The 25,074-nt window shown below is 43.9% G+C and overlaps 1 protein-coding gene across 2 annotated transcripts in view; it reads left to right on the top strand.

The window, feature by feature from the left end:
- Positions 1 to 238: 238 nt before the first annotated feature.
- Positions 239 to 25,074, top strand: part of RFX8 (regulatory factor X8) — a 56,582-nt gene continuing 31,746 nt past the window's right edge. The window contains exons 1-4 of one of the 2 annotated variants that reach the window (XM_014791586.2): positions 239 to 312; positions 6,470 to 6,593; positions 13,519 to 13,580; positions 14,694 to 14,780. In XM_014791586.2, the coding sequence (XP_014647072.2) occupies positions 239 to 312; positions 6,470 to 6,593; positions 13,519 to 13,580; positions 14,694 to 14,780 (347 nt within the window). Of the gene's footprint in view, positions 313 to 6,469; positions 6,594 to 13,518; positions 13,581 to 14,693; positions 14,781 to 25,074 lie in introns of those variants that run through there. The other variant, XM_087426363.1, reaches the window with a different exon arrangement.

Genomic DNA, 25,074 nt, shown 5'->3' with positions numbered 1-25,074 from the left:
GCGCGCACTCGTGGGCTCGGGCCTGCGGGCTGGGCTCCTGCCCCCGCGCGCACTCGTAGGCTCGGGCCTGCGGGCTGGGCTCCTGCCCCCGCGCGCACTCGTGGGCTCGGGCCTGCGGGCTGGGCCCCGGCCCCCGCGCGCCCGGCTCTAAAGTAAACACCGAGGAGCGGCGGCGGCCGGACGGGTGCAGCGCCGCCGCCCGCTCCCCGCCTGCGCGCTGCGGGCCGGGGTCTGAGCCATGGCCGAGGGCGTGCCGGCCTCCCCGTCGGGCGGCGCCGGCAGCCGCGGCCTGCACAGCGGCGTCATCCAGTGGTGAGCCTCCGGGCGCCTCCCCCCCCGGGCTGGGTTTCGAGGTCGGGGCTGGGGGCGCTCCAGGCCTATAGGATGGAAGACGTGGGGCAAGGAAGGGGAGAAGTGTCGCTCTCTCCGCTGCTGTCCCCAGGACCTCAGGCCACCGCCAAGGGCGAGGAGCCACCGCCTGCGTTCCGGGGCCCTGATGAAAGGTCTAAAAGAACAGCCGTTCACACCCGGGACCAGCGCCTTTTGATGCTGGCTCGCCCAAGCCGCAGACTGGACTGCGCGCACGCACGCGCGCACACACACCCACACCCACACACACACACACACACACACCCTGGAAAGGCCTCCCGGTCAGGAGTCGGCGATGGGCCACTGTAGGTTTTCCATCTGCGGGCTTCCCTGTGGGTGACACTTCCCGCGGGAAGTAATCCAGGCTGCCCCCCACCGGGGGACTTGTTAGTGGCCCGGCGCTTACATATACATCTGAAAGCACGTGGGCGTTGGCCCGGAGAGGAAATGTTTTCTCCTAGTGTGAGATCCAGAATGGGATGTTTTCTAACTTAAAGCAAAGCAATTTTTAGCTTTAACAATGCATTCCACACTGTTTGTGACATTCACTTCTGGCTATTTAAACAGAGGCAGAAAAAACTGGGAAGAAAAATACCCTTAGCCCTTGGGACTGATGAACTCATGGGGTATGTAGCTCTTCATAAATAGGAAGATAATTGAAACCAGTCCTAAAACCTTAGTTTTATAGGGTGAATAACTAGTAGATATCTGATTACTTTTTTTTTTTTTTTAAGGTTTAAGGAATATTTCTCAGGAAAGACTTTCTGAAAAAGTTATGAGAGTGAAATAGAAAAATGCAGGGTGTGTTTGTGATTACAACCCAAAAAGGGCCTAAATGGTTACCCCTTTCCCCCACAAGAAAATGTTTGATACATTTCATCTTGCATAAGAGAAAAAAATCAATAAATATTGAAGCACATGCAGTGTTTTCAGAGTGTTACATGGCAATGCTCTATTTCACCAACTCAGACCCCACAGCATGTCGGCTTGTTTTTAGAAGAAAGGACTCTGAGGATGCCTTTGTCAACTATTTCAGGTCACCATTTAGTAAATTAGAGTTTGTGGGGTTTGCATTATGCTCCAGAGACTTGAAAGAATGATTAAAGATTCAAAAAATACCTAGACATCCTCCTAAGGTTTGTGAACTGACAGAATGTAGGCCGCACAAAACGCAGGTGCCCTAAATCACTTAGTATGATGCAGACCATTTTAACAGGGAGCCCAACTAAATCAAGTCCCATGCAAGGAATTTCTACTCCTCCAGGTCTCTGACCCACAGGGGTCATGCTCTTCAAGTTTGGGGAGGGGGAATAATGGAGGGTGAGGAGGGGCATCATTTCCTGTGGAGGGCATTCAGTCTATGGAGTGACATGTTTAACAGATCATTGGCACTGGTGGTTTTAACGCTGGTATTAAAAACACAGCCCCAACCAGTTCGCAGCCATTGGGATGGCCATTATCAAACAAACAAACAGAAATAGAAAAGAGCAGCTGTTGTAGAGGTTGTGGAGAAATTGGAACCCATGTGCACTGTTGGTGGGAATGTAAAATGGTGCAGCCACTGTGGAAAACAGTAGGGCGGTTCTTCAAAGACTTAAAAATAGGTTTACTGTGTGATCCAGCAATTTCATTTCTTGGTATATACCTAAAAGAATTGAAAGCAGGAACTTGAACAGATATTTGTACACCAATGTTCATATCAACATTATGTACAATAGCCAAAAAGGTGGAAGCAACCCGGGTGTTCATCAACAGATAGATGGATAAACAAAATGTGGTCTATACACGCAACAGAATATTATTCAGCCTTAAAAAGGAATGAAATTTTGATACTACCCATGGATGAACCTTGAAAACATTATGCTAAATCAATAAGCCAGTCACAAAAGGACAAATATTATATGATTCCACTTATGTGAGGTTCCTAGAGTAGTCAAATTCATAGAGGTACAAAGTAGAATGGTGGTTGCCAGGGGCCGGGGAGAGGGGGAATGGGGAGTTAGTGTTTAATGGGTACAGAGCTTCAGTTTTGCAAGATGAGAAGAGTTCTCTGGGTAGATGGTGGCGATGGTTGCACAACAATGTGAATGTACTTAATGCCATTGAAGTGTATATTTTAAAATATATTTTTTTACCACAATTTTAAAAATAAATAATATTTTTAAAAACTACAGTAGCCCCTCAGTTTGTAATCCAGAGCCTTGGCATCCTGGAGAAATTTAGAAGATGCCCAAGGAGACCAGCTTCCTGGAAGAGTGGCAGAGGGTACTAGTGCTCGAGCTGCCCGGACACTCGGAGACCTTTCAGGCTTCCAAGTGAAAGACGAGGGAGGGGCCTGATTGTTGTCACATGGAAGAAACACTGCATTTTCAGCATTACATCATTGTTTCACTTTCCAATCAGTCACTTGTTTGGTCTCTAACGTTTCTCAGAGACTTCAGTGCCATTGTCATCAGCATATGATAAATCCTCCAAGGAGAAAGAAAGTCCTGCAGGGTCTCGACAGTCTCAAGAAAAAGAAGTAATAGAAGGTTTCTGCTTCATGTTTAGGAAGGGCTGCAGAAATGGGGAGAGAAGTGGTCAGACCTGTGGGCGCACAAAGCGATGAAGAGCAGTGGTCTGACTTCCCCTGCTGAGGGCTGCAAACTCAACAAGTCTGACTGGCTGGCACCCCTGGCTTCAGACCTCAGGCGAAACGCTAAGCGTTGTGTAAGCTCTTTGCCTGCTGAGCCTGGCTATAGACTACATAACTGTCCTGCCTATCAATATGACTTTTTCAAATTTCTACCAACTCTGCTGAAATTAATAAGATGCAAATTTATTTTGAAAGGTGTAGAATTCATAGTAGCTTTTGATCAGGTTGAATCAAAGGTACTATAATTCCCAGTGTGTGGGGGTTCATTACATTTTTCTTTATGACGAAAAGGAATACTCAGAAAATGTGGGAACTGCAGCACTAGGTATGTGTGCTCTGAAGCTGGCGGTTTTCAGATTGTCCATCACTCGAAATGAGAACATCATGAATGTTCTCAAGTTCTTAGCAATCCCCCTGGTCTGATAGTGAGATCTGGAAAATATGGTTATTATTCAGCTGTGCAAGGAATTTAGTGATCTGATCTACTCCAAACCTGGACAGGCTTTATTATTATTATTTTTTAATACTTTTATTTATTTATTTTTCCCCCAAAGCCCCAGTAGATAGTTGTACGTCATAGTTGCACATCCTTCTAGTTGCTGTATGTGGGACGTGGCCTCAGCATGGCCGGAGAAGCGGTGCGTTGGTGCATGCCCGAGATCCGAACCCGGGCGTCAGCAGCAGAGCGCGCGCACTTAACCGCCAAGCCACGGGGCCAGACCTGGACAGGCTTTATAATCGTGTATCACCAAAGGACATTTTGTTGGCACAGTGTAAAACCTTTGACCGACGTGACCTGCCAGGAGTCCTGGCCAGCCCTGCTCCCTGTACAGTCCCCATTCAGCCTCTCCTTGGAGCCACATGTAGTTGAAAGTCAAGCTCACCTACTGTGGATGCCTCTCTGCTGCCAGTCGGCCAACATGGATGTCTTTCTGGCTTCCAGTCAAGATTTTGGTGACAGATGTGAAAATGATAACAATAAGAGCTTCCATGTGTCAGTCGGTGTACCTGGCACATCACGTACTCGCTCTCTAGTCACAAAAACTCTATGAGGCATCCAGAGTCAGAATTTAAACCTGGGTCTGTGAGGCGCAAAGCCCTGGGTGATGGTCACGATCGTGACTTCCGATGCATGTGAAGAAGACATGGTGAGGCAGCTACTGTTTGCGGTGAAGTAAAGGCATGTCCTGGAACAGAGGCGCTCCTACAGGACAATCACAGCCCACTCTCCAGCTCTCCGTTTGTCCAGTGAGTGTTTGCTGACCGCCTACCACAGGCCAGTCTCTGAGACCCGGCTGGGAACTTTGGGGAGACAGCCAGGGGCACCTGGTCAGAAATGAGGTGAAGCCCCTGGAGCAGCCAGGATCAAAGCAGCAAAGTCCCTGAGAAGCAGCCTGGGGCTCAACCCAGGAGGCGGCCTTTCTTTATGTGTGTGGCAGAGAAAAGACTCTTGTCACAGACCTTTATTGTTATTGATAATATTGTTTGGCCTTACTGGTCCACCCAGATAACAGTCAGACTCAGTCACGTCGTTTTGAAATAGGAGGACAGTTCACAGAGGCCTCGAGCAAGTGAATTTCTGTGATAAGGAAGAACAATTCGCAAAAATTTAATCTCGCGTTCCTTTTAAGGTGTGAGTGGTTTGTACATTTCTTTTTTAAGGAGACCGTTTCATGACTAAATTGGTAGTAGATGAGAATACACAAAAGTGCATTTGAACTGAATGTCTATCACAGTTTGCTGCACCTCCCCAAACTTAGCCAACGTCTTTCTGTGACACTTCAGGTATAGGTTTTTCATCTATCAGCAGGTGGTGTCTCAAGAAGAGAAATATAAATATCACCCGGAAATGTGAATTTGCCCCTTCCCCGCCCCACCAGTAGCCATCACCCGTAGTCAACCGTGAGCCAAGTAATGGGTGCCGCGGTAGCTGTGATTAAGTCACTGTGAAGTATCTGAAATGTCAAGTCCCACAGGGTGTTTTAGGAGACTCAGCAAATCCCCTCCCTGGGCCTGTACCGGGATCCATGGTGTCCCTTCAAAATGCATGTCCATCTGGAACCTCAGAATGTGACCTTACTTGGAAATAGGATCTTTGCAGACGGAATTAGTTAAGAAGAGATCACACTGGATTAGGCTGGGCCCTAAATCCAGTCACTGGTGTCCTCATAAGAAGAGGAGAGAGGACGCTCAGAGAGAAGGCCAAGGAAGATGGAGGCAGATATCAGAGTGATGCATGTACAAGCCAAGGAATGTCAGGATTTCCGGCAATTGCCAGAAGCTAGGAGAAAAGCTTAGAGTAGATTCTCCCTCAGAGGCTCCAGAAGGAACCAACCCTGCAAACGCCTTAATTTTGGACTTTCAGCTTCCAGAACTGTGAGAGAATAAATTTCTGTTGTTTTAAGCCACCGGCCTTTGGTAGTTTGTTACCTTAGGAAACCAATACAGGACCAAGATTCCACCCCCACCCTCCACCCCTGTGTGTTGATTTTTCCTTCTTCCAAGAAGCCAATGGGGTTAACGATTGTGGACTGTGGTCTTTAGCTCTCAAGGAAAGTAAATTTAGGCCTCAGCATGCCTCATCCCAGAAAATAAGCTGTATGTTATCAATAAGAAAGGAGAAGATGTATTGTTGGTAAATTCCCTGCTGAAAAATTCTTCTGTGCTTAAAAATTATGCTGGCTTGTTTTGTATATTTCTTTAAAAGAATGAGGCGAAATCTGACAGTCCATCCCCAACTAGGAAAGGGAAGGTTGTGATTGGATGTCGCTATGGACCACACACTCTGACCCTGGTCACCCTTACTACTTGCCTCTAGACACCCACATACCTGTTGCTGGGACAGGCACCTGGCTGTCCCTGTGGGGCCAGCTGTGGGCTGTGAGCCACAGGCAGAGCCCCTCGTTCATTGCTAGGAGATCCCCACCTGCCCCAGGGCCCAGGAGCATTTGGGCAGTTGAGCCCCTGAGCTCTGTACCCAACAGGAAGCAAAGGAGTCAGGAAGAGCTGTGCACACGTGCCCTGGGTCACAGGCACAGGGGAACTGGGAAGGCATGCTGGGTCCAGCAGTCACCTGCAGGAGTGATAAACTCGGCGAGGGGGTATTGTTTTGTGTCTTAGCGAGTAAATACTTATCCACTTTTTAGTTATAGAGATCTTGGCTGCAACCTTTATAAAACAGTGTCTGCTGAGCCCAATAATTTGGGCTTCTTTTTAACATGCCTACACACCAAAACAAAAACAAAAAATCCCACATGGCAATCATCTAAAGGTGTACAACCGATATACTCAACTCTGGGCTGCGAACAAAAGGTACATTATTGATGCTGATTGATTCTAACATTGATGCTGATTGAGCCTTTGCACTCAATAAGTTAAACATATGTCATTTAGTTGGATCCCACACTTGTGTCTGACCACTGACCCGGATGCCGGTTGCCTCTTCCCTGTCTTCCTGTCCCCCAGGTTGGTTGACAATTTCTGTATCTGCGAAGGGTACAGTGTGCCGCGCTGCCTCATGTATGAGATTTATATGGAGACCTGTGGGCAAAATGCTCAGAACCGAGTCAACCCAGCCACGTTTGGGAAGGTAGGTTGTGAAGACAAAAATACAGTAGTCACTGAGTTCAAAAAGGTACAGAGTTCATTAATGAGGAAATGTTAGAATTTACTTAGGCCTAATAGGTTCTCAATGGGTATAATCAGCTTCACACTGGGAAGCCAACCAGGTGGTTAACATACTTCATTTCCATCGAAGAGCTATTCTGTCCTTTGTCCACACCTCATAGTGAAGGGCCAGGAAAGGTGAGGAATGGGGTGACACCCAAGAGAATGCAACTGTGGCCGCTCCAGATACTCCAAATACTCAGCCGGGTGTGCGGGGCCACCATTCCTGCATAGAAATGCCAAAGCCCAGCAGCACACAAGCTCAAAGAGCCACTTTGTGGTGTCAGACAAGTGATGTTTCCCACAATACGGTTGCATGTAGAGCACTCATTGGCTCGTAAAGGTTTCCTCCGGAAGTTAAGAGCTCTGTCAGAATCTTTGTTTAGACCATACAATATACAGCAAACGCTAGCACAAGGATAGTCTATTTGAGACCCTCTACAGTCAACAAATGTTTATTGAGCAACTGCTATATGTCAGGCACCGTGTGAGATGCTGGGGACACAACAATAAACAATACAGAGACAAATTCCTGCCCTTATTGGACTTATTATATTATAGTTGGGGGATACCGATAAATAAGAAAATATATAATATATTAGATTGTATAAATGCTAAGGGGAAATATAGAGCAGAAGGAGATAAGGACTCTGTGTGTGTGTGTATGTGCGTATGTGTGTTAGGGGAAGAGTTGTAATTTTAGAGAAGGCCTCCCTCAGAAGTAACAGTTGAGTCCAGACTTCCAAGAGATGAGGCAGTGAGTATGTGATATATGAGCAAAGAGCAGTGCAGAAAGAGCCAGTGCAAAGGTCCTGAGGCAGGAGGGAGCCCAAGCACCAAGGAGGCTGCAATGGCTAGAGGAAGCAGATCAGAGATTTGACCTGGAGGTCAAAGCAGGGAGGTGAGAGGAGCCTGGGTGTGCAGGGAGCAGACAGGGATGTAGCCGTGGATGTGGTGAGAAGGGGTCAAGTTCTGGGTATATTTGGAAGACAGAGTCAGTAGGGTTTGTTGATGGAAAGAATTAATAGATTCAAAGGACTTAATTGTTATTAAAGTAACAATAATAACTTTCAATCCTATAGTGCATTGCATTTATTTTCAAGGCACTTTTCCATCTGGTTTTCAAGAATAGACAGACACCCACTCAAAACAGGTTAAAAGGAGACTTTTTAAAGGAATAGGGATATCTCATCTAATCCAGTTGAAAGAAGTTTGACTTGGCCTCTTAGAATCTAGTCCAGTGCTGCCCAATAGAAATGCAATGGGAGCCATAGATATAATTTTAAATATGCTACTATACTCATTTTTAAAGTTTTCAAAAGGTGAAACTAATATTTTATAATTTTTAAATTCCAGAATATTCAAAATATTATCATTTCAATATTAAATCATTGAGAATCAATATTAAAAAATCATTGAGTTATTTTTTTCGTTCTTTTCTTCATGCTAAATCTCTAAAATCCGGTGTGCATTTTGCATGTGCAGCCCGTCTCAATTCCAACTAGCCACATTTCAAGTGCTCAGTAGCCACGAGTGGCTGGCGGTTCCCATCTCGGACAGCCCACGACTAGACTCTAAGTCACCAGGCATCTTCTCTCTCTCTGTCTCTCTCTGTCTCATGTGTCCTTGAAGCTCTGGGACTCTGCTTCTCTCCACTGGCCTGTTCCATGCCCCTTCCCAGAAGACTGCTTCCTCCCCTGGCTTCCTGATTTCCCAGTACGGTTGCTTGTGTGGTGCCTCCCGTGATGCTGTACCGACCTTGTGCCCCAGTGCCTGACACTGGAACAGTTTGAGGGCAAGAGAGGATGTGTAGGTGGGGAGGAAACAGTGTCTCTAATGCTTTGTCTTGTGTCGCAGCCATTAGCGGAAGCAGGTAGCATGAGAAATCAAGAAAGCAAACCAGGAGTGATTAAGGTCGAGGGTCCCCCAGCTAGATGCCATGTGTGAGTGGCAAATCCAGTCTCCTGAATTGTGGGTCAGACCTCTTTCCACTTGTTATTCCCTCAAAAATATTCTTGAGTTCAAAGAGACCTTGGAGGACACCTGGTCCAGCTCCACACCCAGTGCAAGATTCCTTTGAAAGCACCTCTTGCTGGGAGCTTTTCATGAGCACAAAATGCCCTCTCCGGGCAGACAGCCACAGAGCTTAGATCTGGGTGGGGGCGGCACGTGTCTGTAGAGAGGAAGCTGCCCTTCCTCTGGGCAAACACGGTCCCACCCCAGGATCTGTGGCTTGGCAAGCAGAGCACAGGCTGATGAACACCCACTCGACTCCTCATCAGGGGCCTTGGTGCAGCTCACGACCTGCACGACCACGTCCCTTACAGCTTTGGGCGGCCACTTGGCTTGGGCTGAAATGACGTGGGTGACAAGGAGCTTGCTCACTGGGCCACAAAGCTGCCAATTCAATCTCTTCCGCCCGTCCCTCCTTCCCCCTTCCCCCGTTCCCTCCTCCTCCCGCTTTTCAGTGGTCTGCAGGTAGACAGAACTGAATTGGTTTGTGATAAATATCTGTGAACCCACCACCCCAAATGAACCACATTGTCGGTTCCCCACCTCCCATCTCCCTGCCTTCCCCACTGGTGGGAACCATCAACCTGTTCATCATTTTCTTGCCTTTTTAAAAAGAGTTTTAGTGCATTTGTATGTATTTCTTTTTTTTTTTTTTAATCTTTTGATTACCTTCACCCATTTTGCCCACCCCCCACCATTGGCAACCACCAAGCTATTCTCTGTATCTGTGAGTTTGGGTTTTTTTGTTCTTTTGTTTTGTTTTTTTAGATTCCACATATAAGTGAGACCATAGGGTGTTTGGTTTTCTCTGTTTGACTTATTTCATATATGTATTTCTAAAAAGCATATTTTTTATTTTTGTGGCTTACTTTATAAAAAGGAGCATCATGTTGTCATCTTTTGGGATTTTTTCCACTTAATATTATATCACAATTCATCTAAATTCATTTCATTGTTGTGTAATATTTCACAGTTTACTCATCAACTCTCCCACTGATAAGCATTTGGGTCATTTCCAGATTTTGTTGTTGTGAACATTAATGTGCGTGTCTCCTACTGTGCACGTGAAGATGTTCTCTTGGGTGTGTATGTCCAGGTGTGAGCTTGTAGGCTGAGAAGGTGTGTGACTGATGTCTGGAGATGGGCCCAAACTGCTCCAAGTTGCCCTGCCTCCAGCAATTCTGTGGATTCCAATGTTGTTTCCGTAACATTGACATTTTTAGATCCATTTCTCTAGCCAAAATCTTCATCCCTGAAACTTACGGTCATTGGTGGAAGTTGTGCACTTTTGATGATTATAAAATATGTAGTAGAAACTTCTAATATGTCAGCTGCTCAAATATTTAAAACAATTGTTTGCATTTCCTGTCTTCCCTTTTCTATTCTGAATACTCCTGGCTCCCAAATTTTTACCTTCCTGCCCGTCTGTTTCATTATGACTTCAATTTATTGATGTTCCTCTTAAAAGGCAGGAGGTCCCAAAGGTACAACCCACTGCCTCAGGAGTACTCAGAGGACCAGGGCTCTTGCTTTTCGTTATTTTTGGCTATTATTGGCTTTTATCCTTCCATGTCACTCTGTTGGTTTCATTTTAAACTTGTGGTCAACAAAAATAACACTGAAGTATTTTTTCGCATGAATTGAAATTAAGTTAAGCCTCCCAAAACTGCTTTGTAAACTGTGAAATACTCCATGTAAATACGAAATATTGTTGTCATTGTTATCAGATTCTTTTCATTATGCAGATAAACAATTTGAACCCAAGAGTGGCTATTCCCTCATTCCTATTCTATTTCAGCCTCAGTTTAGACCTGCAGTTCTATTTATCCGTATCTTCTTGAATCTTAGGTAGGTCATCCGGTCTTCTCAACCTGGTGAAGCTCACGTGTTTGAAAAGCATATATCTTATCTTATCATTCAAGGAATGAAAAGTAATATGAGCACATACAGGGCATCAGGTAGGCTCTGGAGCTCACTAGGTGTCTCTGAGTAAGGTTTTCCCACCAGCCAGGAATTCCCCGGCTATCTTATCATTTAGCCCACACTTTGCCATTTCATGGCTCAGCATATGAGGACGCTTCCTCCCTGGCTTGGCTGAGTTCTGGCGATCCTGGCATTCCGGCGTCATCCTTATCTACCTGTCTGGCAGCCTTATCAGATGGAAGTGGGGTGACTTTAGCTTGACGTGTTCTGGCTCTGTGTGATCTCTGCTTCCTTTTCTAAGAAATCAGACTCTTTTTCAAAATCGTTTTTTAGATTTTCTTATAAGTTGTTCTACCTCTAGGGCCGTTCCACTGCAGAGTACTCCAAAGAAAAAGTTAAAAAGAGACTCCAGTGTGTGAAATGGACATTTATGTAGCATTTTTGCCTTAATACTTCCCTTGGAATCCGTTCCCCCAGATGCTAAGATGCTTGTTTCAGTTCTTGTTGGGAATTTGCCTGAAGAATGGGCCAGTTCAGTGAAGGGACCCCGTGCTGCCGAATTGGTGACTAAATGGAGAAGAGAGAGGAAGGGGAAAAGGATATGATCCCAAAGCATGTTTACAAGAGAAACAACAAAATACCCAATTCTCATTTCCTCCCTCGTCCCCTGGGAACGGAGTCGACTCCAGATTCCACACCAAGTTCCTGTGCAGATGTTGATATTTCTTGCTCTTTGTGGCAGTCCTGGGCACGCGGTGGGCAATGCTCATTCCTCATGCAAGCGACATCTTACGTGGGTTAGGGAATTTCCGTACCACTGATTTCCTGTTTCAAAATAACATTTACTGAGGTTTTTCTGATCATAAAAGTAATCATTCCCTTTATAGAAAATGTTGGAATTAGAGAAAAGTATATAAAAAGAAGAAAATAAATACCAGCTATAGCCTCAGTGTCCAGAGATGTAGCCACTTGTCTGTGGTTCATTTGCATGCTCGCACACACGTGCAGACAAGTGTGACCAGCAGGAGCTGGGGGAGGTAATCACACAGTGACTTTGTGTTTGTTTCCTATGTCCCTTTGGACCTGCTCGTGGGTGTTTGTTCCTCTGCTCCTGAATGAACTTTGAGCAGGGCAGCATGATCTGTCTAGAAACCCTTGGGTGATACAGAGCCCTGTTGTCACTCTAATTTACCGACTACTGTCTGATGCTTGGAATGTCCAGTCCCATATACTATCAAAACTCTGAACCAGGTTTAAAGTGGAATCTTTTCCCCACCTCCTCCAGCATAGTTTCTTGCCAACAGAGAACCGGTATAGGGGCTCCCTCCTTCTTCCCTCCCTCTCTCTCCTTCCCACACCTTGCTGGGTGTTGGTTTGACCCCTCTGGGAGAGGGGGAGGTAAAAGGGGCTGGAAAGTTCCTACTGCACGGCTTCACACTTCGGAAGCCAGGCTGACTCTCGTCTCCCGTTCCCTTTGGTGGAAATCACAGGATAGACTGGGGTTGGAATTACTCAATCAAATAAAATGAGCAGATTATTATGCTGCCAGACAACTGGCAATTTATTTCTGCTTCTCCCTCCAGAACACCAGATTATTTCCCAGGGCCTTGGATCTGAGCCTGCTGCATACTTTATAATAATTCCTTTAGGTACCTACTATTTGACAACCAGACATATAAGGACGGTTTTAAGTGATTTTCTTAAGTGAGAGGAGATGAAAGTGTCCAGAATCTGTTGTTGAAAGTAGGAATTTCTGACTTCTAATTCTCCATTTAGACGTCGCTGATTTCTTTCTTTTATGTCTTGTCATTTATTTCTTATCTGTACATTTTGGTTGTCCTTCCCTGAAGAAACCTCTCAGTTTGGCCCCATGACCGCGACGTTTAATTTTGCAAGACTTGTCTCCCCTGTTCCTTCATTTTGCCTCCCCCACACCCAGGCTTGGGGGGCTTCCTGTAGGAAGAGGTAGGGCCTGGAGCCAGACAAGAGACAGGTTTCACAACACTGTCAAATCTTGTGGCTTGGAAGCTAAGAAAAAAAGAAAGAGGGATGCAACAGGAAACCAGGCAGAAGTGGGGGCTGAATGATTATGGAGGGGATTGTAGAAAAATAGCAGAAATCATTACTTCATGGCTCGGAACACCAGGCCACCCATGTTCTGTACTTTTGTATTTCACCTGGCTCCAGGACTTTTCACTTTCAACAGACGTGAACTTGGATACCATGCATGTCATGGACCTCTTCTAATTGAGAAACTGGAACAGACTTCTATTTATTTTAATGTAATTGGTCATAAACGTAACATCAATGGTATCTAGTAAAACATACATCAGACAGAAAACTGGGAAATGAGAAGGTGAATCAGACGTAGCTATGTTATTCAATATTTTAATAGTGTTTGCTAACAAAACCTTTAAAATGAAAAATTAGGTAAACAAATGAATAATAAAAAGTGAAAATGACTATCCTATTAGAAAAAGAGGAAAACAGTAAAATTATGACACACTTACATGACGGTCTATTATGTACCTGTTAAAAATCCCCTGCTTTCAGAGAATTCTTAATGACAAGAGGAAATGTTTATGGCACAACATGGAGAGGAGAAACTAGAAAGCAAAACTACAGATATGCTAATCATGTGATGCCAATTATTTATATGTACATTGAAAAACACACATATTGAGGCTTTGAAGAAAAGACTTGAAGGAACCCCACGGAGGTTTAAAGGGCAGTTTCCTCTGAGTGGGGTGTTTTCTTCTCTATAGTTGTCTGATTTTTCCAAATTTCATTTACATATATTTTCTTTATAATCGGAAAAGAGGACAGAGAATTTAAACATTGTAAGAGAAGAAATTGGAAGTTTTATTTCTGAATTTCTGAATTGCAACTTTAAATCTGGCTTATTCTTTTAGCTTGTACGCTTGGTTTTTCCTGATCTTGGCACCCGGAGGCTAGGCACGAGAGGAAGTGCCAGGTAGGTTTAGCATTTTTGTTTTATTTTGAATATTAAAAACAAACATTTTGAAAAATCACAAGATGGGTGACAAAAAAAAAGCAAAACTAACCAAACTATAAATATCAACTCTTACCAAGGAGTTACCATAATACAAATGAAATCGTAGTGCCTGAAATAATTCAGGTGATGCTAGAACCAAATGTTAGTTTCTGTTTGCTTAGGGGTTTTGTTAAAATACAAAAGTCACGATACATTTTTTCCTTCAACACTTTAAATGTTTAGACATGTAAATGTCTAATTGTTGAAATATTTAAATAATTACACACATAGAATAATAGAATTGTTTTAATTACTCTTTGAACTAAAATTTCTAAGTATTCATCTAGTTAGTATATTTGAATTATATTCAGGAGATTAGTTACCCAGCCTATATTTTTAATGCAAAAGGAAATTCCAGAGTTATCGGGTGCATTGTGTCGTAATTGTCACTCAATTATTATTGTTATTTGTTGCTTGCTTTAAATAAATCAAGAAAAGTTAGGAGAAATCAGTGAGAAGGGATGAAAGGTAAATTAGGACAGGGGCCTGCCACTCATGAAGAAATTGCCGACGTGGAAGTGTTTGCCAAACTAAACACTGGTCGATAATTAATTTGCAAAAATTTTGTCTGCTGCTCTGAGCATGGCCAAACTGCTGCAGTTTCCTGAGCTCAGCAGAGGAGGGGCCTGGGCGGCAGAGAAGGGACCAGCTTCCGCAATGGGTTTCTGAGAACCTGGGTCCAGTTCTCAGTAGAAGGAACTTTGGCGTTGCTCCGCTTCACTTGAAAAAGATTAACGGCAGCAGCAGCAGGAGGCTTTCCCTGTGGCATCTCTCTAAGGTTAGAGTGTCATGTGGGAAAGCAGAGAAGGACATTCATGAGCCCGTTTCAAAGCTGATGTGTATAAAATAATATGAAGTTGTTCGCCTAACAGAGCTTGCTCAGGCTGAATGACTGATTAGCTTTTCCTAATAAACGGAGTCAATGATAAAACTCAGAGAAGAACTTCATCTTCATTAGCTAGTCTGTTCTGTGTCTTCGATAAAGCATGTCAGTGATTTGACATAATCTTTAAGACAACTTTTATTTTTCAGGTATTATTATAATGGAATCTGTATCAAGAAAAGTTCTTTCTTCTATGCCCAGTATTGCTACCTTCTGGGTGAAAAAAGGTATCACAGGTTAGTATCTATCACTTGGGTATTTTGGTCATAGGGCACAGCCTGATAAATATTAGAACCATTCATAATTTAGTTGAATCTAACTGGCTTTTTGGCTGTTCTGCCATTAACCTTTCTTAAGGAGGGAAACATACACATCACATCACCACGCCTTTGACATGGGCAGTAATCAGCCTCCGGCAACGTTATTGGCCAGAGAAGTGCGTTTCCGGTTCATTTCCTTGGATACTTTTCATTTTAATTATTATCTCAATTACCAAAGCCGTTTTTCATTGAGTGAATCTTCATTCTTCTCAAATTCTCTGCGAAATTTGACAGAATTGGCCACTTCTTTCTTGAAATTTCTCTCAGCCCTCAGGACTTTGCATCATCCAATTTCTTCCCCAGAGTGACCCCTTCGCGGTCTCCTTGTCTCTCCCCTCCCCATTAAGTACAGGCATTTCCAAGATCCAACCCTTGGTAATCAATGGTCCTCTTCCTACCATTTGGCCCCAAGATACCTGATCCTTTTTAATCTCTCACCTCGTGGATGCTTGACTTCTCCTCCTAAATCATTTTTGCTGGTCCTTGTCTCTCTCACATCCTAGGCATTCCTCTTTGGCTATCTACTGGACATTGCCGTTTAGATGACCCACTGATGCCTCACACTTAGTCTGTAGAAATCTAGATTTATAATTTTAGATTTCCCCCCCAAATCATCCCTGCCACTTGACTTCTTTATTTCAATCTATGGTACCAATAGAATCTGTACAAAGTGTCACCCCAAAGCCATCCCCGACTCCCTCGGGTCCCAAAGTCCTGTTAATTTTTCCTTTTCAGTTCTCCTAACTCCTTCTTTTCCATTACCGATATTTCCTTTAAGCCCTTGTCATCTTACATTGAGATTATTTCCATGGATCCCATGTCACCTCACTCTCCTTAGCCTCACCCCTCTCTAAACACAGCCATGAGACTATCTCCCTAACATTCTGCATTTTCTTTGTCTCTTTCCTGCTCAGAAACACTCAGGTGCTTGCTCTTACCTCCTGGATAAAGACTACCCCTCAAGACTGGGGTTAGCACTCCAGTTCCTCCCTACATCCCTTTCCAACCATGTCACCTGTGCCTCCCCACTATAAACCATCAATTTCAGCCATACTCACTTCTCTCTGAATATATCAAATGCAGTTCTGTCTTTGCTCCCATCATCCTAACCTTCCCTGACGTCATTGCTTCTTTTCTCTGTCTAATTGGACCTTCGTGAATCCTGTCCTTTCCCTCCAGACATACCTCGGGACTGCCTGCTCAGTGGAACTGTCCCAGCTATACCAGCTCTAATCGAGGCTCCTTCCTCCACTCTTTCCTGCTGCTCACTGGCTGTCTACACAGTCAGCATTTCTGCTTAATTCACTAAATGTTCAATGACCCTTCAATTGGCATAAATAGACACCCATGTGTCCAAGTAGCCAAGGACAATTTTAGTTTTGCTTGTAGCCCAGCATACTGCTTAAGAGAGCCTCTTTCACTCTCAAAAGTGTTCTAGTTTGGACAATAAAGTATAACAAATTATATGGTCACCGTTTGTATAAGGTACCCTGTGTGTAGGGCAGCCGCCAAGGTGGGGCGATGAGAAGCTGCCAATATAGATAAGACATGGCCCTTTCCCTCCGATAGCTTAGTAGGGGAGATATACATTTAACTTGATGCCAAGTGTAACGTGATGGGTGTCAGAGTGTACAAAACGTCCCGTGAGAGCTCAGATATGGAACGCACATGTCTTGGGCAGGGGATTGTGAAGGGCCTATGAGAGAATGGTGCCTTGAGCTAAGCTGTGAAAGACAGATTTGAATTTTGACAGGTGGAGAGGGTGCAGTGGGAGAGGGAGGCAGGAGAGCAGAGGACGTCCAGGCTTAGGGAGGAATATGAGCCTTATGTGACGGCAGGGGCTTCCTGCTGTGGGAGTGTGTGCAGCTGAAGTAGAGAATGAACCTGGAAGGCGAGTTCAGCGGGCCTTGAATACGGGGCTGGGGGGCGGAGGTGTCTGTAAGCCTTGGGAGACTTCCTCCAAGAAATAGGTGCTGTCGTCATTGGAACCTCCACAAAGGCAGGAACCGCGGAGCTTTGCTTGTTTCTACTCCCCGTGTTGCCTAGAAGCACAGAATAGGCAACGAAACAGCTATTGGAGAACTGAAAACTCAGAGGTGGTATTTAAGGGGACTAGGTTGGGAGGGAGAGACGGCCCGGAGATGGTTCTGATGCTACCGCAGTCCTTCAGATGAGCACCTGAACCAAAGGGAGGCACATCTGAAAGACCTCTGGAGGTGGGGTCTTCAGGTGGTTGAGTCAGCGTCAGCAGAGGGGAGCAGGATGACTTAGCCCAGCCTGTCCCACCGAAACCTCAAACTCAACCTCAAATAAAGTCATTCTGTTCCCCTTCCAACCAGTTCTTCCTCTTAAATCTCTTATTCATCCCTTAGTCACAAAGATGGAAAAATGACATCAACAAAAATAGAGAAGTCAGGGAAAGGAGTAGATAGGGTGAGCGATTTATTTCAGCTGCGGTTAGAACTTCTCCTGTGCAGGTGGATCCTCTCGCTCGCTGACCCGCACACTCCCGAGAGCTTGGGCCTGGACCCTGCATCTCTGTTAGCCCAGAGCAACAGCCGTCAGCCACCCGCAGACAGTCTGGAGAGCCCTGCACACGCAGAATAACCGACATGCTGGCACCCGGCAGCGGCAAGGGGCCATTAGTGTGTGAGGTCTCAGGGTCCATGTCACAGAGAGAGGGGCTGGAACTCGTCTTTGTGGGGAAACAAATAGGCTTTCTTCAGCGAGGACGAGGAGGGCTGTCAGGGGACAAAGATAAGGACAGGGTGACATTGGTTGTTCCTGAGATAAACCCAGCAGCAGGTGCCTCTCATGTCCTCTGTGCTGAACGCATATGTGATAACAGATCAGCTCTAAAGTCGTGGCCAATTGACAGGTTTTTTTAAAAGCACTAAGATTTAAGGGTAACTTCCTTATCAATTCCACATTTTAAGAAATACTAAATATACATCTTAGAAGACAGAAATGTAATAAATGGTAGACTGTTGTTAATAATCTATGGGATACACTGATGAAAATGTCTTCTATTTTATTATATGGTGTCTTTTATAGAAGGACTTGTATGACAAATCCCTCTTAAAAATTAGGTCGCAGAACAAAAACTTCATTTCTCTAGTTTTCAGGTAATGAAAACTGTATAACTCATCCATTCATTTATTTGTTCATTCAACAAATATTTGAGTTCCTATCATAGTCAGGCCCTATCCTAGCTACTGGTGATGAAGCAGTAACAAAATAAACAAGGCCTCCCCTCTTGTCAGTTTTAGTGGGGGAGAAAGACAATAAAAAAGGAAGAATAGTGAGATTGATCTGAAGTCAATAAAATGGAGTCATGGGAAGGCCTCCCTGAGATGACGACTTTTGAGTAGAAATGTGAAAAAAAGAGCCGGGCAAGCGAAGATCTGGGGATCAAGCATTCTAGGCAGAGGAAAGAGCAAGTGCAAGTGCAAAGGGCCTGAGGCAAGGATGAGTTCAAAGAATAGTAAGAAAGTCTGAGGGTAGAGGTTGTTGAGTGAGCAAGAGAGTGGGAGGAGAGGAATGTGAAAACACGGGCAGAGACCTGAAAGTCTGGGGAAGGAGGCGGGATGTTATTCTGAGTGTGATGGGGAGCCGCTGGAGAGTCTTAGTCTGGGGAATGAAGCAATCTGATTTGCATTTTCAATGGAGGTCCTCCTGGCGACTATGCTGAGACTGGACTGTACGAGCACATGGGAGAGGAGGCAGAGAGATGGATTAGCAGGCTTCTGCAGCAGCCCTGGCAGAGATGGCCCATTGAGATTTCTCACTGAAATAAATTTAATTCTGTCAAAGAGGCAGCATAATACTGTGCAATACTGCATGTGGATAAGAGCAGAGGCTCTGGAACAGAGTGCCTGGCTCCACCACTGTGTGAGCTGTGTGATCTTAGGCAAGTCACTCAACCTCTCTGTGTCTCAATTTCCTCATCCATTAACATGGATAATAATATTTACTTCATAGGGCTGTTGTGAAGATTAAATGAATTAATAGAAAGAAAATGCTTAAAACAGCATCTGGCGCATAGTAAACACTTAATGACTCTTAAGTGTATTGCTCTTGGCTTTGATATGTTTATTTTATCATACCTGCATGATTTTTTCATGGTATTATGTATATGATTTTTATTTGGGTTATTGTATTTTTAAGTTCTATCATTCCCATTTGGTTCTTTTGTATAACTTCTATTTCTGTGCGGAGGTTTTCTATTTTTTCATTTGTTTCAAGAGAATTCATAATTACTTATTGGAGCATTTTTATAGTGACTGCTTGAAAATCTTTGTCAGATAATCCCAACATCTGATTCATCTCAACATTGGCATCAGTTGATTGTTTTTTCTCATTCAGATTGTGGTTTCCCTAACTCTTGGTATTACGGGTGATTTTCTTCCTTTTTTTTATTGAGGTATAATTCACATACAACATTATATTAGTTTCAGGTGTACAACATAATGATTCAATATTTGTATATATTGCAAAATGATCACCACACTAAGTCTAGTTATCATCCATCCCCATACATAGTTTCAGAATTTTTTTTTCTTGTGATGAGAACTTTTAAGATCTACTCTCTTAGCAACTTTCAAATATGCATTACAGTATTATTAACTATAGTTGCCGTGCTGTGCCTTACATCCCCATGATTTATTTATTTCATAACTGGAAGTTTGTACCTTTTGATTCCCTTCACCCGTTTCACCCACCCCCTCAGAACTCCCCAGCAATCACCAATCTGTTCTCTGTATCTATGTGCTTGGTTTTTTTAGATTCCACATACAAGTGAGATCATATGATACTTGTCTTTCTCTGTCTGACTCACTTCACTTAGCATAATGCCATCAAGGTCCATCCATGTTGTCGCACATGGCAAAATTTCATTCCTTTTTATGGCTGAATAATATTTCATTGTGTGGAATACCACATTTTCTTTATCCATTCATCTGTTGATGGACACTTAGGTTGTTTCCATATCTTGGCTACTATAAATAATGCTGCAATGAACATGGGGGTACAGATATCTTTTTGAGTTAGTGTTTTCATTTTCTTCAGATAAATACCTAGAAGTGGAATTGCTGGATCATATGGCAGTTCTATTTTTAATTTTTTGAAGAATCTCCATACTGTTTTCCATGGTGGCTGCACCAGTTTACATTCCCACCAATAGTGCACAAGGGTTCCCTTTTCTCCACATCCTCACCAGCATTTGTTATCTCTTGTCTTTTTGAAAATAGACATTCTAACAGGTGTGAAGTGGTATCTCATTGTGGTTTTGATTTGCATTTCACTGATAATTAGTGATGTTGAGCATCTTTTCATGTACCTGTTGGCCATCTGTATGTCTTCTGTGGAAAAATGTCTATTCAGGGGCCGGCCCCGTGGTGTAGTGGTTAAGTGCGCGCGCTCTGCTGCTGGTGGCCCGGGTTCGGATCCCAGGCGCGCACCTACGCACTGCTTGTCGGGCCATGCTGTGGCGGTGTCCCTCATAAAATGGAGGAAGATCGGCATGGATGTTAGCTCAGGGCCAGTCTTCCTCAGCGAAAAGAGGAGGATTGGCAGATGTTAGCTCAGGGCTGATCTCCCCCACAAAAAAAAAAAAGTCTATTCAGATCCTCTGCCCATTTTTTAATTGAATTGTTTGTTTTTTTGCTAGTGAATTGAGTGGGTTCTTTATATTTTGTAGATATTAACCCTCTATCAGATATATGATTTGCAAATATTTTCTCCCATTCACTAGGTTGCCTTTTCATTTTGTTGATGGTTTCCTTTGCTGTGCAGAAGTATTTTAGTTTGATATAGTCCCACTTATTTATTTTTGCTTTCCTTGCCTTTGCTTTTTGGTCTCAAATCCAAAAAATCATCACCAAGACCGATGTCAAGGAGCTTACCACCTATGTTTTCTTCTAGGAGTTTTATTGTTTCAGGTCTTACATTCAAGTCTTTAATCCAGTTTGAGTTAATTTTGGTGTGTGGTGTAAGATAATGATCCAATTTCATTCTTTTGCATGTAGCTGTCCAACACCCTTTATTGAAGAGACTGTCCTTTCCCCATTGTGTATTCTTAGCTCCTTTGTCATAAACTAATTGACCATATATGCATGGGTTTATTTCTGGGCTCTCTATTCTGTTCCATTGATCTATGTATCTTATGGGTGATTTTCTTTTGTATCTGGGCATTTGGGTTATGATGTTAGGAGATTTTTGATCTTATTTAAATCTCCTACTTCAGCAGGCAGTAACTTGTTTAGGTTTAGCATATAGGTTCTGGCCTACTTTTATGGGCTGTAGCTCTAATGACAGCTTAGTTTTCTGAGCCCTTGCATGCTATTCTGGTCTGCTTCATTCTTCTGGCACTGCTGGGACTTCTGGTCAATTCCTTACTGGTGTCACCTGCAGGGTCTGAATCCACTTCCCTGGGCCACTTTCTGCAGGGAGTGGGAAGAGCCAGAGTGGCTGGGCCTAGGTCCCCTTATGCCTCTTGGTGGAGGGCAGGGAGACACCAGGTTCTGCTGGCATTGCCCGTGTGGGTAGAATGCCGGCCCTTCTGTGATCCAAGCATAGATTGGGTGTTGAATTGGCCAGGGGCTTCGTACTGTCCATGTGAGTGGATCAGCCCACCCATCAGTGCCCCAGGCACGGAGCTGGGGCGGGGCAGCCCACCAGGACTTTGAAGGTGCCACTGTGGGCAGATGGGGTTGCCAGCCCACAGTTGTAGAGTGAGGGTTGCAGCCCCCTCTAGGTCTCTGTTGGGCTTCCCTTTCCTAGTCCTTTGGCCAAAGAGTGCAGACTTTTCTTGGGTTTATTTCTAAGACTGTTGATGGTTCTGGGTTACTGGTCTCTCCAGTGCCCAGGCCAGATACATATGGCAGACAAAAAGAAAACCCAGGGAATTCACCACATTGTCACTTCTCTAGTCCTGTGTTCCCTAGTCAGTCTACCTTCTTCTAGACTTTCAGAGTCCTTTTATCATGGTCTATTGAATAATTTCCAGGGTATTTATCTGCATTAGAGGGCAGAAGCAAGGAAACATGAATCTATGCCATCTTGTTCCCTGTATGTAATTCATAATTCCACCTCAGAAACTTTTTGAAATAAGACCATATATACATTATAAATCAATGTTACCAGTGAGTGGAATGCTTAATTATATGATTGTGCCTAATAAATTAAAATATAATGAGTTAAAATATAATGGTGGGGACTTCTGGTTGGGACAAGATGGTGTAGACCCATTTCTGTCTGCTCCTTCCTGCTAAGCACAACTATAAACCCTGGAAATAATGCAAGAGGCAACCAAAGGAAAACTCTGAAAGTGGTAAGAAGAAAGTGAGCTGATCGGGGACCCCAAGACTGTACAACCAGCATGGTAACAGGCCAATCTGCATCCACCCGACCCACCCAGACCCCATGTTTCCCGCCCCCCTGAAGCTAGCAAGAGAAGGCATCCTGGGTAGCCTCATTCTTCCTCAAGTTCCTCTAACAACTTGAGGCAAGGGGGAGCAACAGGGAGTCCCACCAAAAATAAACAGCCAGGAGAAACATTCTCCTTCCTCGCTGAGACATCCTGAGACATCCCTTTTCCACCAACAGATAATGAGGAGACCCAGCAGCAAGTGGCCTGGTCCAGGAAGCCTCTTTGTCCCGCACCCACCCAGAGGCAGCTGGGGAGCACCAGCAGAGGAAACCCCTCCCCCATGGAGAGAAGTCTCCCACCCAGCCTGGGAAAAGCCCTCCAGCCCCCTCAGGCAGCACCTGCAGGGAACCCCAGTGGCACCAGATAAACCAGGCAGGCCAAAATATTATATTCGTATCCACAGCTAAGATTTACTACAGAGACATAGTAAAGATATACAGTCGGATCCTAAGGGAAAATAGGCAGAGTCTGGAGGAGTCCATGTGCAGGCTTCCTCATGCTCTCGCCCTCTCGTGAGAGGTCACACAGAGCACGCTCCTTCTGTGCAACAAAAATACAGCAACGCACGTGGGATGTTTCTGCTCAGGGAGGCCCATTAGAGACTCCACACTCAAAGTTTTTATTGGGGGCTGGTCACATAAGCACCCTCTTCCCAACATGTGCCAAAACTATAGATTCCCAAAAAGAAGGCAGGTTATTCAGCATAAACTATATTGCATACACAAACAGTCTAGGCACGGTGAACCACTCTTATCAGTTTACTGTTGACTGAGAACACTCCGGGAACCAAGTTCCCAGACGCCAGCCAAGGGCCAATCTGGCAAGCAGGCCTTTCTACGGATAGCAGGCTCGGTACTGCTATGTTATCTCTTCTCTGCACAATTGCATGACCCTGTGAATATACTAAGAACACACTGAATTGCACTCTTTAAGTGGGTGAATTGTATGGTATGTGAATTATCTCTCAATGAAGCTGTTAAAAAAAAAAATCCCAGCAAAATTTTTTGTAGACATAGACAAGCTTATTCTAAAAGTTATATGGAAAGGCAGAGCCCTAAAATAGCTCAAACAACCTTGACAAAGAAGAACCAAGTGGGAGGAAACAGTCTATCTGATATTAGGTCTCATTGTGTAGCTACAGTAATCAGGACAGTGTGGTTTTGGTGGAGCCATAGACACACAGATCAATGGAACAGGGTAGAGAATCCAGACATAGACCCACTCAAATATGCTCAACTGATTTTTCACAAAGGTGCAAAAGTAATTCAATAGAAGGAGGCTAGCTCTTCAACAAGTGGTACTGGACCAACTAGACATATACGTGCAAAAAAATGAACCTCGCAACTGAACTTCACAACTTATACAAAAATTAACTCAAAATGGATCATGGACTTACAATTAAAACATATAAATATTAAACTTTAAAAAAAAATAGGAGAAAACCTTTGGGACCCAGCCCAAAACGAAAAGTTCTGAGACTTGACACCAAAACTGTGATCTAGAAAAGGAAAAACTAGTAAGTGGACCTCATCAAAATTAAAATGTTGCTCTGTGAAAGACCCTGTGAAGAGGATGCAAAGACAAGCTATAGACTGGGAGAAAGTATTTGCAAGCCATATATCCAAAAAAGGACTAGTATCTACAATAATGAAGAACTCTCAAAACTCAACAGTAAAAAATCGAATTAGAAAATGCGCAAAAGACATAAATAGACGTCTCCCTGAAGAGGATCTACAGATGGCAAATAAGCACATGAAAGGATGTTCAGCATCATTAATCATTACAGAAGTGCAAATTAACATCACAATGAGATATAACTACACACCCATCAGAATGACTAAAATAAAAAATAGTGACAACACCAAATGCTGGGTGAGGATGCAAAGAAACTGGATCTTTCATACATTGTTGGCGGGAATGCAAAATGGTCCAACCACTCTGGAAAATAGTTTGACAGTTTTCTTATAAAACTAAACATACACTTACCATCCAGTCCAGCAATTGCACTCGTGGACATTTATCCCAGAGAAATGAAAACTTATGTCCAACAAAAACCTGTACACAGATGTTCATAGCAGCTTTCTTTGTGATAGCCAAAAACTGGAATCAGCCCTGATGTCCTTCATTGGTGAAGGGTTAAACAAACTGTGGTACTATAGAATACTGCGCACCAATAAAGAACAGCTTTGATGAATCTCCAGGGAATTACACTGCGTGAAAAAACTCCTATCTCACAAGGTCCCATACCCTATGATTCGTTTATAAAACATTTTGAAATGACAAAATTTTTGAAATGAAAGACAGATTAGTGGTTGCCAGGAGTTAGAGACCTGGGCGTGGGGGAGCAAGAGATGGGTGTGGTTAGAGTGGGGAAACATGAGGGATCCTTGTGATAATGAAAATGTTCTGTATCTTGTCTGTGGTGGTGGATACACGAATCTCCACAGGTGATGAAACTGTATAGAAGAAAATACACACACACAAAAATGAGTTTAAGTGAAACATGGGAAATTTGAGTAGGATCAATGAATTGTATCAATGTCGATATCAGGTTGTGATGTTGTACTGTAGTTTTGCAAAATGGTATCATTGGGGGAAATGGGGGAGAGTGTAGAGAGGAGCTCTCTGAATTATTTCTTACAACTGTATGTAGATCTACAATAACCTCAATAAAAATTTCAGTTACAAGTAATCAATCAAGCCTAATCCTACAATCCAGGAAGAAGCATGATGAGCGGTCCTGTGAAGTATCCCCCAGTCTTCCCCTGCCTGTTTCTCGGG

This window comes from Ceratotherium simum, chromosome 40 (assembly GCF_057802395.1).
Source record: "Ceratotherium simum simum isolate JZ-2026a chromosome 40, ASM5780239v1, whole genome shotgun sequence".
In the NCBI taxonomy this organism is placed as follows: Eukaryota; Metazoa; Chordata; class Mammalia; order Perissodactyla; family Rhinocerotidae; genus Ceratotherium; species Ceratotherium simum.
The sequence above is the reverse complement of the archived record's forward strand: the minus strand, read 5'-3'. Positions and strand labels throughout refer to the sequence as shown.